Source organism: Macaca nemestrina, chromosome 14, assembly GCF_043159975.1.
Source record: "Macaca nemestrina isolate mMacNem1 chromosome 14, mMacNem.hap1, whole genome shotgun sequence".
NCBI lineage: Eukaryota > Metazoa > Chordata > Mammalia > Primates > Cercopithecidae > Macaca > Macaca nemestrina.
This window is the reverse complement of record NC_092138.1, coordinates 115,971,008-115,983,822: the sequence shown is the minus strand read 5'-3', so window position 1 is coordinate 115,983,822 and position 12,815 is coordinate 115,971,008. Positions and strand designations below refer to the sequence as shown.

Sequence of the window (12,815 nt, the reverse complement as noted above, 5' to 3'; positions counted from 1 at the left end):
AGCCCGGTTTGTCGTGGCCCCAGCTGGAAGAAACCTAAATGTCCATCAACACCGGAATGGATACACAGCTGTGGTCCATCCACACACAGAGTATGACTCTGCAGTGAAAGGAAACGAACCGCTGTGCACAGCACAACATCATGACCCTTAATATAGGTCTGCCAAGGAGAGGAAGACAGGCAGCAGAGAGTGGATAGGATATGATTTCACTCATAAAATGTCTTAGGAAAACAAGCTGTAGTGACAGAGACAAGTGCAGACATTGCCTGGGGACACAACGAGTGGGGCCGGATGGGGCTGGAATTGCAATGAGGAAGCGTCTGGGGGTGATAGATCTGTTCCTTGTCTCAACTGTGGTGCTGGTTTCACGGGTGCATCCTCTGTCAAGCGACTCAAGTTGTACACTTCAAAGCCTTGTAGCTTATTCAACGTCAAGTACACCCCTGTAGGCTCTTAGAAAAGAAACTCCTACGGGACCCAGAGCATAAGCTTTCTGATGGCTCTCGGGGGCCTTTCGTTTCAGGCGAGGGGCAGCCAGGACTCCTGCCCATCACAGTCCTCCACCTGCCCACAGACCCACATCCTCCCTCTTGGCACTGGGTTCCAGAAGGAGCTCGGGAGGGGCCGGGCAGGGAGCCCAGTGCCCACTCTGCACAGCTCCCTGGTCCCAGAGGGTCTGGGGCCCCAGAGCCAGAGAGAGGCGAAGAACAGAGGAGTGGGTGTGGGCTCAGCATGCGATCACAGGGGAATGAGCACGCAGCAGCAGCACAGCGCTGCCCCACTCCTCTCTACTTCCTGCCCTTTTCTTGGTCAGGATGACGAGGTGACCCGGCGAGTGGGACCCTCGAGATGCCAGGCACGTGCCCCCCATCAAACTGCCAAGCAGGAGGACACAGGGATGGCCCAGACAGTGGCCCCCAGACCAGGATGCGGTCAGCGATCCCAGAAACCACACGCCATGAGAACCACACTCAGAGGCCAAGCTGTGGGAATCCATAGCAGAGACAACCCGTTCCACCAGTCCTCAGAGCTGAACACCGGGTTGGACAAGGAATACGGTCCTGCCTGATTCGGATCACACGTTCTGAGTAAATTGTAGAAGAGGGGCAACCGTAATAAAACCCAGGCCTGCCCACTCAGGGTCTTTCGTAGTGCTCAAATAAATACATAAAAATACAAGGCATATTAGAAAATAAAACACGCTTTGGGCAAGGAAACTAAAAAACCATGTCGGCCGCAGTGGGAACGGGGTCACCCGGCTCCGGGGTCAGAGGGCAGCGCCTTTGGGTGGGGAATGGAGAGAGGGCACCACCGAGCCCAGTTCTGGTGCTGGAGGAGCCCTGTGCAGTGAGGATTCTGACCCACTTAAGGGAGGAGGCTCCAAGCGCACAAGCTGCCTTCTGCCAGCTTCCCTCCCGCCTCCCTCCCACCCCACCTTCGTCCTGATACTTCTCCCTCCTCTGGGGCTCAGCGTCCTCTCCCCTCCCCTGGGAGCATCTGTGATGACTCAGAGTCTGGGGGCTCACACCGTGCTCTCCGAGTCCCCCTTCCTTTATCACAGCACAGCAGCTGTGCGATCAGCGGTGGGTTGGCTGTCCCCCCGCGGGGCCGGGCTCTGTGCTCAGGGTGGGGTCCCCCTTGCTCACCGTGGCTGCTTGGGGCTCCGTACGGGAGGCACCCAGGGCACCCCCGAGAACGCTCATTGCTGCTACTCAGGCACGGCCTCCCTCCACGGAGGTAACGTGGGCTCGGCACCCCCCAGGGGCGCAGCTGAACTCAGGCCAGGTGGTGGAGTGGCAGGGAGTGGCAGGCGTCAGGACCCCCAGGGTGAAGGCTGGGGCTGGGAATTTCTGGGCACCCCCTGGCCCTTGCCATTCCCAGGTCTATACTCAGCCCTCCCAGTGAGCCACGGACCCCTGCACCCACACTAGGGCCGGGTGGACAAGGGCTCCAGGCAACGGAGTCACAGCCGTGGGGCTGCGAGACCTGCTGCCTCAGCGGGGACAATGTGCTGGCGGCCGCTGTCTCCCACACGGAGCTGCGGCCAGAAGAACTCGGGGAAGCCGGCATCCAGTGTCCCACGGCACGGGGTTTGCCAGGTGCCACCAGCCACCTCCACATTAACTCCTTCAGGCCAGGATGTCCCTTGGGCAGAGGAACCCTGCCTAGTCCAGGAGCTGTCCGCGGGGGGAGTCCAAGAGTAGACAGAAGGACCACCAGAGTCAGATCCGATTCATCCTCCCAGGCATGGGGCAAACCTACCCCATGTGAAGCCCCCTAACAACAGGAATTTGTGGGCCCCCCACCTCCTGCAGCTGTCTGTGCCCCTTATGCAGTCTATGGGTGCTTGCAGACAGCAGGAGCTCAGGAACAGTGCGGTGCCCATCTGAGGGGCCTGTTCCGTGATCACATAGCCCTCACCTGCACCAGGAGCACCTGAGAGCAGGAGCCAAGGCTCCTCCATGCTCCGCACACCCTCCCCTGCGGGCCTCAGCCCCTCGAGGCCTCTGCTAGAGGCTTATGGGTCCCTGTAGGTCACAGGTTGAGAAGAGTCATCTGCACAGCGGCCGCACTGGGCCTGCCAGCATTTCCACCTGGCGAGTTGAGTGGAGCAGAGAAAAGGCAGAAGGAAGCCTCGGAGAGACTAACAGAAGCAAAAGCAAAGCCAGGGGCCCAGAGAGGGCCCTGGGTTCCAGAGGTGGGGACGGGAGCCTGCAGGGGTCTGAGCCCTCTCCAGGAGAGACAGACTGAGGCTGGGGAGAACCCTCCATCCTCTGCTGGGTCTGGGCTTAGGGCAGCTGGTCCCAGGAGAGGGCCTGCTTGGCTGACTAGGAGAAAAACAGGTGGTGTCAGGCCTTATGCAACCCACGGTTTTGTGGGCTCAGCCTTCCGGCTACTTCCAAGAGGAAATGCTTGAGGGAGGAGGACCTTTCCCTCTCCCGTGGTCTCAGATCCGTCTCACCCACTTGCCTCCTTCAAATCTTTGCTTCATTCTTGATGAGGGATTCACGCGCACGCAATCACCTTTGGTACAACAGGGGACCCTAGGAGGCAGGTGGCAGGAAGCCCCGGCAGGGGGACCAAGTGGGCAGAGCAGGGGCCAGGCAGCCGAGGTCAGGTGGCTGTGAGTGCAGGGGTCAGCGAACACTCTCTGTAAGGGACTGATTAACACACAATTTAGGAGTTGTCAGTCATATGGCCTCTGTCCCAACTACTCTATTCTGCCTGGCGTTTGGAAACTGCCAGAGATGATAGAAACCAACCAGAGACAATATGGAAGCCATGGGAATGGCTGTGCCGATAAAACTTTATTCACCAACAGGCAGGGTGGCCCTGCTTTGTCTTAGCCAGTGGGAAACCCCCTCAGCCCTAGGGCATCTGATCCACCCACAGGGCCAAGTCGCAGGGAAGCAAGGACGGATGAGCAGCACAGTGGCATGGCCAGTGGTCAGGGCAGGGCAAATAGCCATGGCATTCCATGATCGCCTGTGAGGCAAGCAAGCACTGACAGCTGCGGTGAGGGAGGCACACTGGGGCTTTGCCTAACCTTGCAGACGGGAGGCAGGGGGCTGGACGCTGGCACTGGGCGCAAAGCTCTGTGGGCCATGCCTACAAGGGACTGGTGGGAGCTCCCTCTTTCCATGAGGATGGGGGCCACGATCCCCACGTCGCCCTCTTGGTGAGGGCTGAGGGATGCGCTCCTCCAGCCAGGGTTCGTGGAGAGACCCTCTGACCTCAGCACCGGGCTAGGTGGGCCGCACCTTCATCTCCGACACCTTGTAGCTGTAGTTGTACCCTTTCCCCGAATTCCAGTTGATGCCATTTGCAAAGCTGTCATGGGCCCCCCCGAGGTAGCCACCATTCAGGTTTGACAGGTGACAAGTGGCATACCACCAGGCTCCCTGATAGTGCACAGCACAGTTTTTAGCATCTTGGTCGTTGTCTCGGTCTTTGGTGGAGAAGGGGTAGTTGTTGTGGTATGTCAGAGAATCACCTGCTCAGAGGGAAAAGTAGGGCATTTTCCATGAAGTGCCAGGGAGCCTGGATCCTAGGTCCAGTGCAGAGCTGCCATGGCCAGGAGCCCATGTTGTGCACTGCACAACTCCAAGGGGCACCACCCAGTGAGCATGCGCTCTGCTGGGACGGCAGCTTTGGCATCTCCTCGCCTGGTCTGCTCAGCCAGCTAACAGGCATTGCTACACTTGGAGACCGCCTGGCTCTGGGTGGGGCAGCAGAGGGGAAGAGTGACTTCCGGCAGAGTGTAGGGATTCAGTCTTTGTAGAAATAGACTTATCATCTTCCCCATTTTTCATCAATAATGGCAGCAAATAATCATAGCCACTATGTGTTGTACTTTTTATGACATGTGGATCATAATTTTCACAAGTACAATAAACTGGGTGAATTGACGGATGAACAGATTGTGGGTTTGTGGGTTGGACAGGTTAAGTCACCCCCCAATGTCACACAGCAGAGGCATAGCCAGATGCTGAGCACGCTGTCTCCCCTTCCCCAGCCCCCCTCAGAGGCCCAGGCCACTCAGCCCGCACAGACACTCACCCGCGCTGCCCTCCACAAAGGTCCCCAGGACCAGCTTGTACTTCTCCGCCTCACTGGCCACCTTGAATGATCTGTACTTAGCAAATTGGCGATTGCCCTCAAAATCCACCAGGTCTACACGGAGTTCGCTGGTTCCTGTGGGAGAAAGGTTTGAAGCTCCCAGCCCAAGGGCCCTTCTGCCTCCAGGAACCGGAGGTGGGAATTGGAGTGTTTTCAGATGCCTGAACTTGTGATCCACGGAAAGCTTCCTCAAGTTCATGCAGAAAGTCGTCTGTGGTAGGAGGGATTGGGAGGACCTACTCCCTCAGGTCCACCCGCTGAACCTGGAGATTCCCCCCTCCTACAAATATCACTTCACTTCATCAAGGAACCGTGCATTTCCCTGGAATGGGCTGTGAGGTCACCGATCCTCACTGTGGGAAAGTACTGCAGTCCTTCCTTGACGTGGAAAGGTCACAGCAAACACGAGGAGGTGGCTTAGGAGCTCGGAATGGGCTCCTGCGGAGGAAAGGGACCATTTTCCAGTTTCCCCAGGATCAGGGACCAGCTGATACGCTGGAGCTGGTGGCGGGAGGATGAAGGTGCTGTCCTCACTCCTGCTGAGGGCTGTGGCCTGGCTGGAGGAATGAGAGGAGGCCCAGAGAGGAACCTCCCCCTGCCCCTGAGACAGCAGCTTTAGGAAGGGGAGACAGTGGGAAGTGAAGTTAGGGCTGGGGGTTGAGCCAAACCCCGATGGTCTCTCTCTTTGCATGCTCAGGATCTGAGATGCCAGTGGGGCCAAGACCTGAAGAGGCCTTCAGTCCAGAGCTCTACCCTCTCCTGTCCTGATGCCGCCACAGCCTGCGGCAGGGGACGCAGCCCTCGGAGGTCCCAGTGCTACCCTGAGCGTGCTCAGGGCCCGATCCCCTGTGGACTAAGAGGCGCTTATGTTCCAGGCAGTCCAGGCCTAAGGGGCAGGGGCACCCCCATTCAGGACCCCTTGACCCCCAAGCCCCAGCAGCGGCCCTACCCTGGGCGGTCAGGGCGTGGATGTTGTCGTTCCCCAGCCAGAACTCCCCCAGCCGACTGCCAAAGCCCTGCTTGTACGTGGCCCAGTCCCGGTAGAAGTCCACGGAGCCGTCCACCCTCCGCTGGAAAACCTGTGGAGAAGCCAGGGGACGGGAACCGGGGGGACAGACCGACGTCCCACAGCACGGGGGACCCGCCCTCCAGAGGAGCAGCATTTGTAGTTGGCAGAGCGTCGCAGGCTGGGGTCCCCAGCACGCCCACCTGGTCTCCTCACAGACCCCACGGGATGAAGGAGGAAATGGGGGCTCAGAGAGGGGAGGCAACAAGCCCCAAGCCACACAGCAGGAGAGCACCAGGCCCCTCCCAGCCTCTCCCACGGCCTGGACTTTTACCCAAGGGTCACCTCCCCCATCATCTCTGTCCCCGACCAGGGGAATAGAGAATTCCAGAGTGTGTTCTCTGGCCAGGTGTGCAGCCTGGACTCCGGGTCTCCCAGGTTGACTGCCTCTGCCCAGGGTCCCTCAGCCCCACACTCACAGTCCAGCCCCCTCCGTCCGTGTCCATGTCACAGAGCACAGTCAGGGGCCGGCAGTCAGGCAGGTAGATGGTGTACCAGCCGCTCAGGGAAGGCCCACGGCCTAGCAGGTCCTTGCAGGTACGTGGGCCTGGGAAGGGAACCCAGGGAGTGGCTGCAGGACGGGAGCCCCTGGGCAGGGCAGGGGCAGTGGGAGGGAGGCCCGGGAGGGAGGAGCAGGGCCACAGGCTTCTGTGTGGACAGAGCAGGACTCCCAGGCCTGGACAGGGACATGGCCCCCAGCGTCATGCAGCTGTGATGGCCACACTCAGTCTGCCTGACCCTCCCACCTCCTATTGCTTCCCCCATCTTCACCTCCCGGGAACCCGGCCTTTCGGGTACATTCCAATTTTCTTTGTGGCACACAACCATGAAAGCCATGCCCTGCTCCTTCCAGGGGCATCTGCCAGGGAACCAGTCACCCCTGTCCTGTGGATCTGGCCAGTGCAGAGAGGGAAGAAAGGGCAGAGGCCTCGGGCTGGGATTGCACAACATCCCAATGCTGCCCGGCTCCTGGTGGGTGCAAGTCGGGGTGGGTTGGGCTGGGTTCCATAGGACAGGTGGAGAGGGAGGATCCTGGGGCCTGCCACCCACCTGTGTTACATTGATCAGATTCCCAAGTGTCTCCTGGAGATGCGGACAGACAGGCAAACACACAGAGTTGGAAGTCAGATAACTTGTCCCCAGCACAGAGCAGAAGATGGTGGCACTTGCCTCACTTTCCTGGCATGCAGGTGGCCACTGCCCTCCAGAAAAGCTGCCAGTGCCCATGGTCATCTGGGGTAACTGTGGCCCTTCTTGTCCCTGGAGGCAGCAGAGTCACTGTGCCTGCGTTCATTGGCCCCTTCCTCCTGCCACCTGTCTAAGCTAGAGGGAACTTGGTGCTTCAGGGCTCCCCTGAGCCCCCAGAGGCTCCAGCGTGGCCTGTGTTTGTAGATGCCGGACGAAGGGTGGGGTGAGGTGGGGTCTGGGCAGATAGGCATTTATTTACATTTAGAGGCAAAGTATGACGGAGCCTCCAGGTCAGTGAGAGAGAAGACTCCTCTCACAGCGCACCCAGGACAGCTCAGAGCAGCTCGGGGGTGAACGGAGGGGTGAATGTGGGGCTGCTTTCCCTGCAGCACGTCACTCTGGTTTTTCTAAATAATCTGTAAACACGTGCCTCAGAAAATGCGTTCTATTTTATATATTATACACACATAACAGATAAATACATAGTATTTCTATCTGCGTGGGATGCATAGATTTCTATTTGAAGGTATCTAATGTATGTTTACACATTCTCTCTGATCAGAGCTTGTCATTAATATTCCCTGCCCACTCTGGCCAACCTAGGTTTTGAAACAGTGCCCCCAAATGACAACACCTGCAGGGGGCAGGAGACACGAGGCGGCAGCACAGGGCCTCCTGCCTAGTGAGATGACAGGTGAGATGGGATGAGAGGGGCTGGCAGAGGTGAGCAGACAACCCTCACCCACCCACCCCAGCTGATGCTGACCTTAGACGGGGAAGGCTTGGTCTCAGACCCACCCACAGGTGGATGCTCTGGCACTGAGAACCTCCCCCAGACTGAGACCCCTCCCCCAGGCTGAGATCCCTCCCCTACACTGAGACCCCTCCCCCACAGTGAGACCCCTCCCCCACACTGAGACCCCTCCCCCACACTGAGACCCCTCCCCCACACTGAGACCCCTCCCCCACACTGAGACGCCTCCCCCACACTGAGACCCCCCTGTGAGAACCCCTCCCCCACACTGAGACCCCTCCCCCACACTGAGACCCCTCCCCCAGGCTGAGATCCCTCCCCCACACTGAGACCCCTCCCCCACACTGAGACCCCTCCCCCAGACTGAGACCCCTCCCCCAGGCTGAGATCCCTCCCCCACACTGAGACCCCTCCCCCACACTGAGACCCCTCCCCCAGACTGAGACCCCTCCCCCAGGCTGAGATCCCTCCCCCACACTGAGACCCCTCCCCCACACTGAGACCCCTCCCCCAGACTGAGACCCCTCCCCCAGGCTGAGATCCCTCCCCCACACTGAGACCCCTCCCCCACACTGAGACCCCTCCCCCAGACTGAGACCCCCTCCCCCACACTGAGACCCCCTCCCTGTGAGAACCCCTCCCCCACACTGAGACCCCTCCCCCACACTGAGACCCCTCCCCCAGACTGAGACCCCCTCCCCCACACTGAGACCCCTCCCTGTGAGAACCCCTCCCCCACACTGAGACCCCCTCCCCCACACTGAGACCCCTCCCCCACACTGAGACCCCTCCCCCAGACTGAGACCCCCTCCCCCACACTGAGACCCCTCCCTGTGAGAACCCCTCCCCCACACTGAGACCCCCTCCCCCACACTGAGACCCCTCCCCCACACTGAGACCCCCTCCCCCACACTGAGACCCCTCCCCGTGAGAACCCCTCCCCCACACTGAGACCCCTCCCCCACACTGAGACCCCTCCCCTGCACTGAGACCCCCTCCCCCACACTGAGACCTCTGCCCTGGACTGAGCCCCGGGAGTCCTTCCTGGACAGGCATGGGCTCTGGTGAGGACAGTATGGCAGCCCCAGAGGTCTCATCCATGCTCCTCTGCAGCTGAGTCTGGAAGGGCCTCACAGCCCCTCCTCACTCTCATCTCCTCCTTACCCTTGGGCGCGGGTGGTCCTGCCTTCCCAGGGGGTCCAGGGGGGCCGCGTTCTCCTGCAAATTCCAAAGACACCACCTTAAACAGAGCTCCCTGCCCAGGACCCGAAGGACCCACCCTGGAGCTGGCGGCTGTGACTCTTCCTGTCATGACTGGGATCCTGTTTGTGCTGCGATGTGACCGTGGCCCCACCTGAGCTTGCCTGCCTTGCACCAGAAGGTTCTAGACCGAGGACCCAGGCCTCACGAGGTTCTCCTGTCCACTCAGGGGCCGGGAGCCCTTCCCAGAGAACATAGGTGGAGTCCTGGCTCTTCCCCTTCCAGGCATGAGCACCTGAAAACGTTTCCTCACTTCCCTTAGCTGCAGGTTCCTCCTCTGAAGCTGGTCCCTGGGAGACGTTTAGCCCCACAGCCCAGGTGAGAACAGGGACTGGGAATCAGAGTCCTGCAGGGGGCCACACAGCAGATGGTAGGTCAGGACTGAAACCAAGTTTTCTGCCAAAACACCCACTGGGCACTCATTAAGTCATTAAAAGATGAGCACCCCACTAAGGCCTTTTCAGAATGCCCACTGGGCCCTGGGAGTCAGCTCTGTCCCTGGCTCTAACAGGGGCCAGACCCAGGCTCTCAATCTGTGAACCATGGTGGGGGTGTTGCCCAACTCAGCATCTAGCTTCAAAAAGAGCAAGAGCCCGTGCCCCCGCCATGCCTGGCCTCCCCACCCGGCCCGCACCTACCTGTCTTTCCATTGGCGCCTGCCTCTCCCTTTGGCCCTGGGGCCCCGGGCAGCCCCGGGCAGCCTCGGAGAATGGTGAGCTTGTCAGAGCCCTCCAGGCCCACCACCTTCACCTCTGCAGAGAAACACAGGTGCCCACTCAGTGCCTGGCCCAACAGTGGCTGGAAAGTGAGGTTTTCTGCTCTGCTGGGGCCTTGGTCTGTCCTCACCCCTCGGGCACTGGTGAGGCGGAGACGTGATGGGGGGAAGAGTCCTGGCGTTGGAGGCCACCCCTACCTAGGGGAGCCCCATCTCCTCAGTGCTGTGTGTCCTGGGGCAAGTCACTTAACTCCTCTGAGCTTTGTGCTCTGGGCTACGAAGTGGGGATAATAACAAGGCTGTGGCCAGGGCTGTATTAGAGAATGTGCATTTTAGTCTCTTAGTGTAATTCGTGCCATTTAGAAAGAGCTTAATAAACAGTGGGCTCTTGCAGTAACCAATGACAATCAATGTTTCTAAGAAACTTGGGGAATTGAGGCTCACAAAGCATTTTCCCTTCCAGACCTTGGGAATGTGGTTGTGGAATTACTGGGCTGGAAGGGGCCTTCTAGGTCCTCTGGAGAGGGGCAGTGTGGGGTCCAAGGACACAGAGCCAGGTGTGGCACAGCTGGAGCCAAACCAAGGGTTTTCTACTTCCTTGAAAAAAGATTTTTCATGTTGTTGATTATGAAATCAATATGCCCTGCTAAGGGCGCTCTTAGAGACTGGGGAACGGAGCAGCGCTCTCACCAGAGACACGGCAGCTGCCACTGCTTGGTGGATTTTTTTTTTTAATCTGTCCTCACCCCTGGCTCACTGGTCAGAGCAAGTGTAGATCACTTTTTTATTTGCTTCATTTTTCTCATTAAAAAAGAATACTTGGTAATGTTGGATAATCTGGAAAATAAGACATGTTTGGGGGGAAAAAAGTTAACTCACTCCTAACATAACCAGCGAAGGGCCTCTGTGGTGTGCATTTTCTTCCTAGCCCCACTCGGGGCCTTTCTCCACGGGACCCATCATTGCCCTGGTCCCCTGGTCCCCTGGTCCACCACGAGCAGGCTCAGGCCATGGGGCCCACCAGGGTTTTTGGAAGCCATCCTGGGTTCTGAGTTCAGAGCAATGTACTCCAGCGTGGCCACGATGCAGGGGGGCCCAGAGCCTCCCCCAGAAGGCAGAGCTACAGGTGGAGCTGCTGGGAATCACCTGAGTGCCCCCAGGAGCTCAGGGAAGGAGGTCTGGAGCCCTGGGGTCACATCAGCCTCACTGGACTACATCAGGGACACAGTGGGGACCACCTGTCCCCAGTGCCGGGCACATCTCAGGCCAAATTCCCCGCAGAGCTGGGGCTTGACTTTGCTGGCCACGTCCAGCGGGGTGGTCTTCCAGTGACACGATCGTGGCACAGACTCTGACTAGGCCCACCCCCCACCGGCGCCCTGTACGCCCGCCGCCTCCTCACACAGCTGGTGGGACTCTCAGGACGGCCCTTCAATGGAGGAGGATTCAGCCCCAGGGAGACTCCCCAGTTGCATGCTCTGAATTTGGGACCTGGCCCATTTGACCCCAGGGCTCTGTTCCTAACCCCTGTGTTAGCTGCATCTGTTTCTTTGAGCCTCTGTCTCCTCTTTAAAGTGCGAGGCTTAAAACGAGCTGTTGAGAAACTAAGGCAGGAACCTTCACAAAGGGCGTAGTACCGGGCCTGGCGTGCCGTGAGTGGTCAGCAGGTGGCCGCTGTCAGCTTCCCGAAGTGTGATCGCTCTAAGGTCCTAACCCCCGGGGGGACTGACTCACCTGGACAGGTGTCCTCAGTCAAGGCCGTGGTCCACAGGAAGGAGAGGGCGAGGAGAGCAGGTCCCATGGCCACGGCAGCTTGGCTCAGCCTTTGTGGCTCTGGTCTTTGCCACTGAAGGAACTCCGTGGTTCTTATAGGGTTGCAGCTGCCCACTGTAACCTCTGTCTCCATTTCCCAACCACAGTGGGGAAGGCCACTCCCTCCTGACAGCTTGGTGGCACCAACTGGCGGCGGAGACAGCCTCAGGGCTGCTGCCTTCTGCAGGCCCCACAGGCTTCCCACTTAACGAGCCTGGCTTCCCCTGGCAGGGATGCTCTGCCCAGCAGAAGGCTCCCCGAGGCCGGTGTGGAAAGGGCCTGCCTGTTTGTGTCTTTAGGGAAAGCTTGGCGGGAACACTGCCTGAGGCCCGCAGCAGGACAGAAGGGCTTGTGGAATCCAGCCCTTAAGGAGATAACTGGCCGAGAAGCTGCTGTGAGTCCACAGAAATTTAGGAACATCCACTGCGGTCTGAGGTGATTCCCAGGGGAGGGAGAGGGACGCAGGACGATTACCAGGGACCTCCCTGGGCCAGCGTGCAGGGAGTTGGTTCCAACCCTAGAGGACATTGGCTGGAGAAAAGTGGTATGAGCAGACCAGGAGCCTTGCCAAGGAGTGGCACGCTGGCACTGGATCAGGCTCCCGTCCAAGCCAGTGCTGCAAAGAGGCAGGACTGTGAATGAGACGGAAGCAGCTTTAGGTGGGAGCGGGGGCAGGGGTGGGGAAGGGTGGCACGCAATTGCTCGCAGGGGCCACTGGACACCTGCCCCCTGAACAGGGGAATTGGTGAATTGGCCCCAGTTTCGAAGTGAGGTTATCCACACCTCTTAGAGGAGAGCAAAATCCTGAAGCAAATGCTAGCCTTGGATTCAGTCCCATCAGGGAGAAGTGGCAGGCTGTGGCCCTAGTTGCACCACCACTGGTCCCTGTGTAGGTGTCAGAAGGGTTAGAATCATGACCCCAGGTGGAAAAAGCCCTGTGAGGTTCCTCCATGGCAGACCAGCTCTATGTCCCTGGCGTCCTATGGGCCTGAAAACACAAAGCCATTCAAAGGCCTCGACTCTGACCGTGCCAGACCCAGTGTGAGCAGAACGTGGCTGGGAAGGGCAGGCTCCCAGGGGTGTGTGGAAACGGAACTCAGAGATGTGGCCTCCCTCCTGGCACCTCCTCTTCTCACCAAAGTGCCATGGGCAAGACTCACACAGAAACAGTGAACCCCTCAGAACTGGTAGCTAAAAGCCCACGGCAGGCTGCCCGGATTCCCTGGCCATTAGTCACCTGGGCTCCCTGAGTGGAGACGGCCTCCTGGGTAGGTGTGCGTTTCTTCTAAAGTCTAGACAGGATCGAGAAATTGAATTTCATAGTATGAATATTTTAGCATAAAGCAATCTATGCCAATTTGGTATTTTGAGGAGTGGAGAATTTGGCCTATGTCAGTGAC

At 58.9% G+C, this 12,815-nt stretch overlaps 1 protein-coding gene across 5 annotated transcripts in view; it reads right to left on the bottom strand.

Moving 5' to 3' along the window:
* Positions 1-11,924, bottom strand: part of LOC105471888 (ficolin 2) — a 29,468-nt gene extending 17,544 nt beyond the window's left edge. The window contains exons 1-8 of one of the 5 annotated variants that reach the window (XM_011724691.2): positions 11,338-11,900; positions 9,527-9,640; positions 8,793-8,846; positions 6,737-6,769; positions 6,106-6,233; positions 5,570-5,699; positions 4,561-4,695; positions 3,290-3,994 (exon numbers count right to left, since the gene is read on the bottom strand). In XM_011724691.2, coding sequence (XP_011722993.2) covers positions 3,747-3,994; positions 4,561-4,695; positions 5,570-5,699; positions 6,106-6,233; positions 6,737-6,769; positions 8,793-8,846; positions 9,527-9,640; positions 11,338-11,509 — 1,014 coding nt within the window. In that variant the 5' untranslated portion in view covers positions 11,510-11,900 and the 3' untranslated portion in view covers positions 3,290-3,746. Of the gene's footprint in view, positions 1-3,289; positions 3,995-4,560; positions 4,696-5,569; positions 5,700-6,105; positions 6,234-6,736; positions 6,770-8,792; positions 8,847-9,526; positions 9,641-11,337 lie in introns of those variants that run through there. The other 4 variants (XM_011724692.2, XM_071078578.1, XM_071078579.1 and 1 more) reach the window with 4 other exon arrangements.
* Between the last annotated feature and the right edge of the window lie 891 nt (positions 11,925-12,815).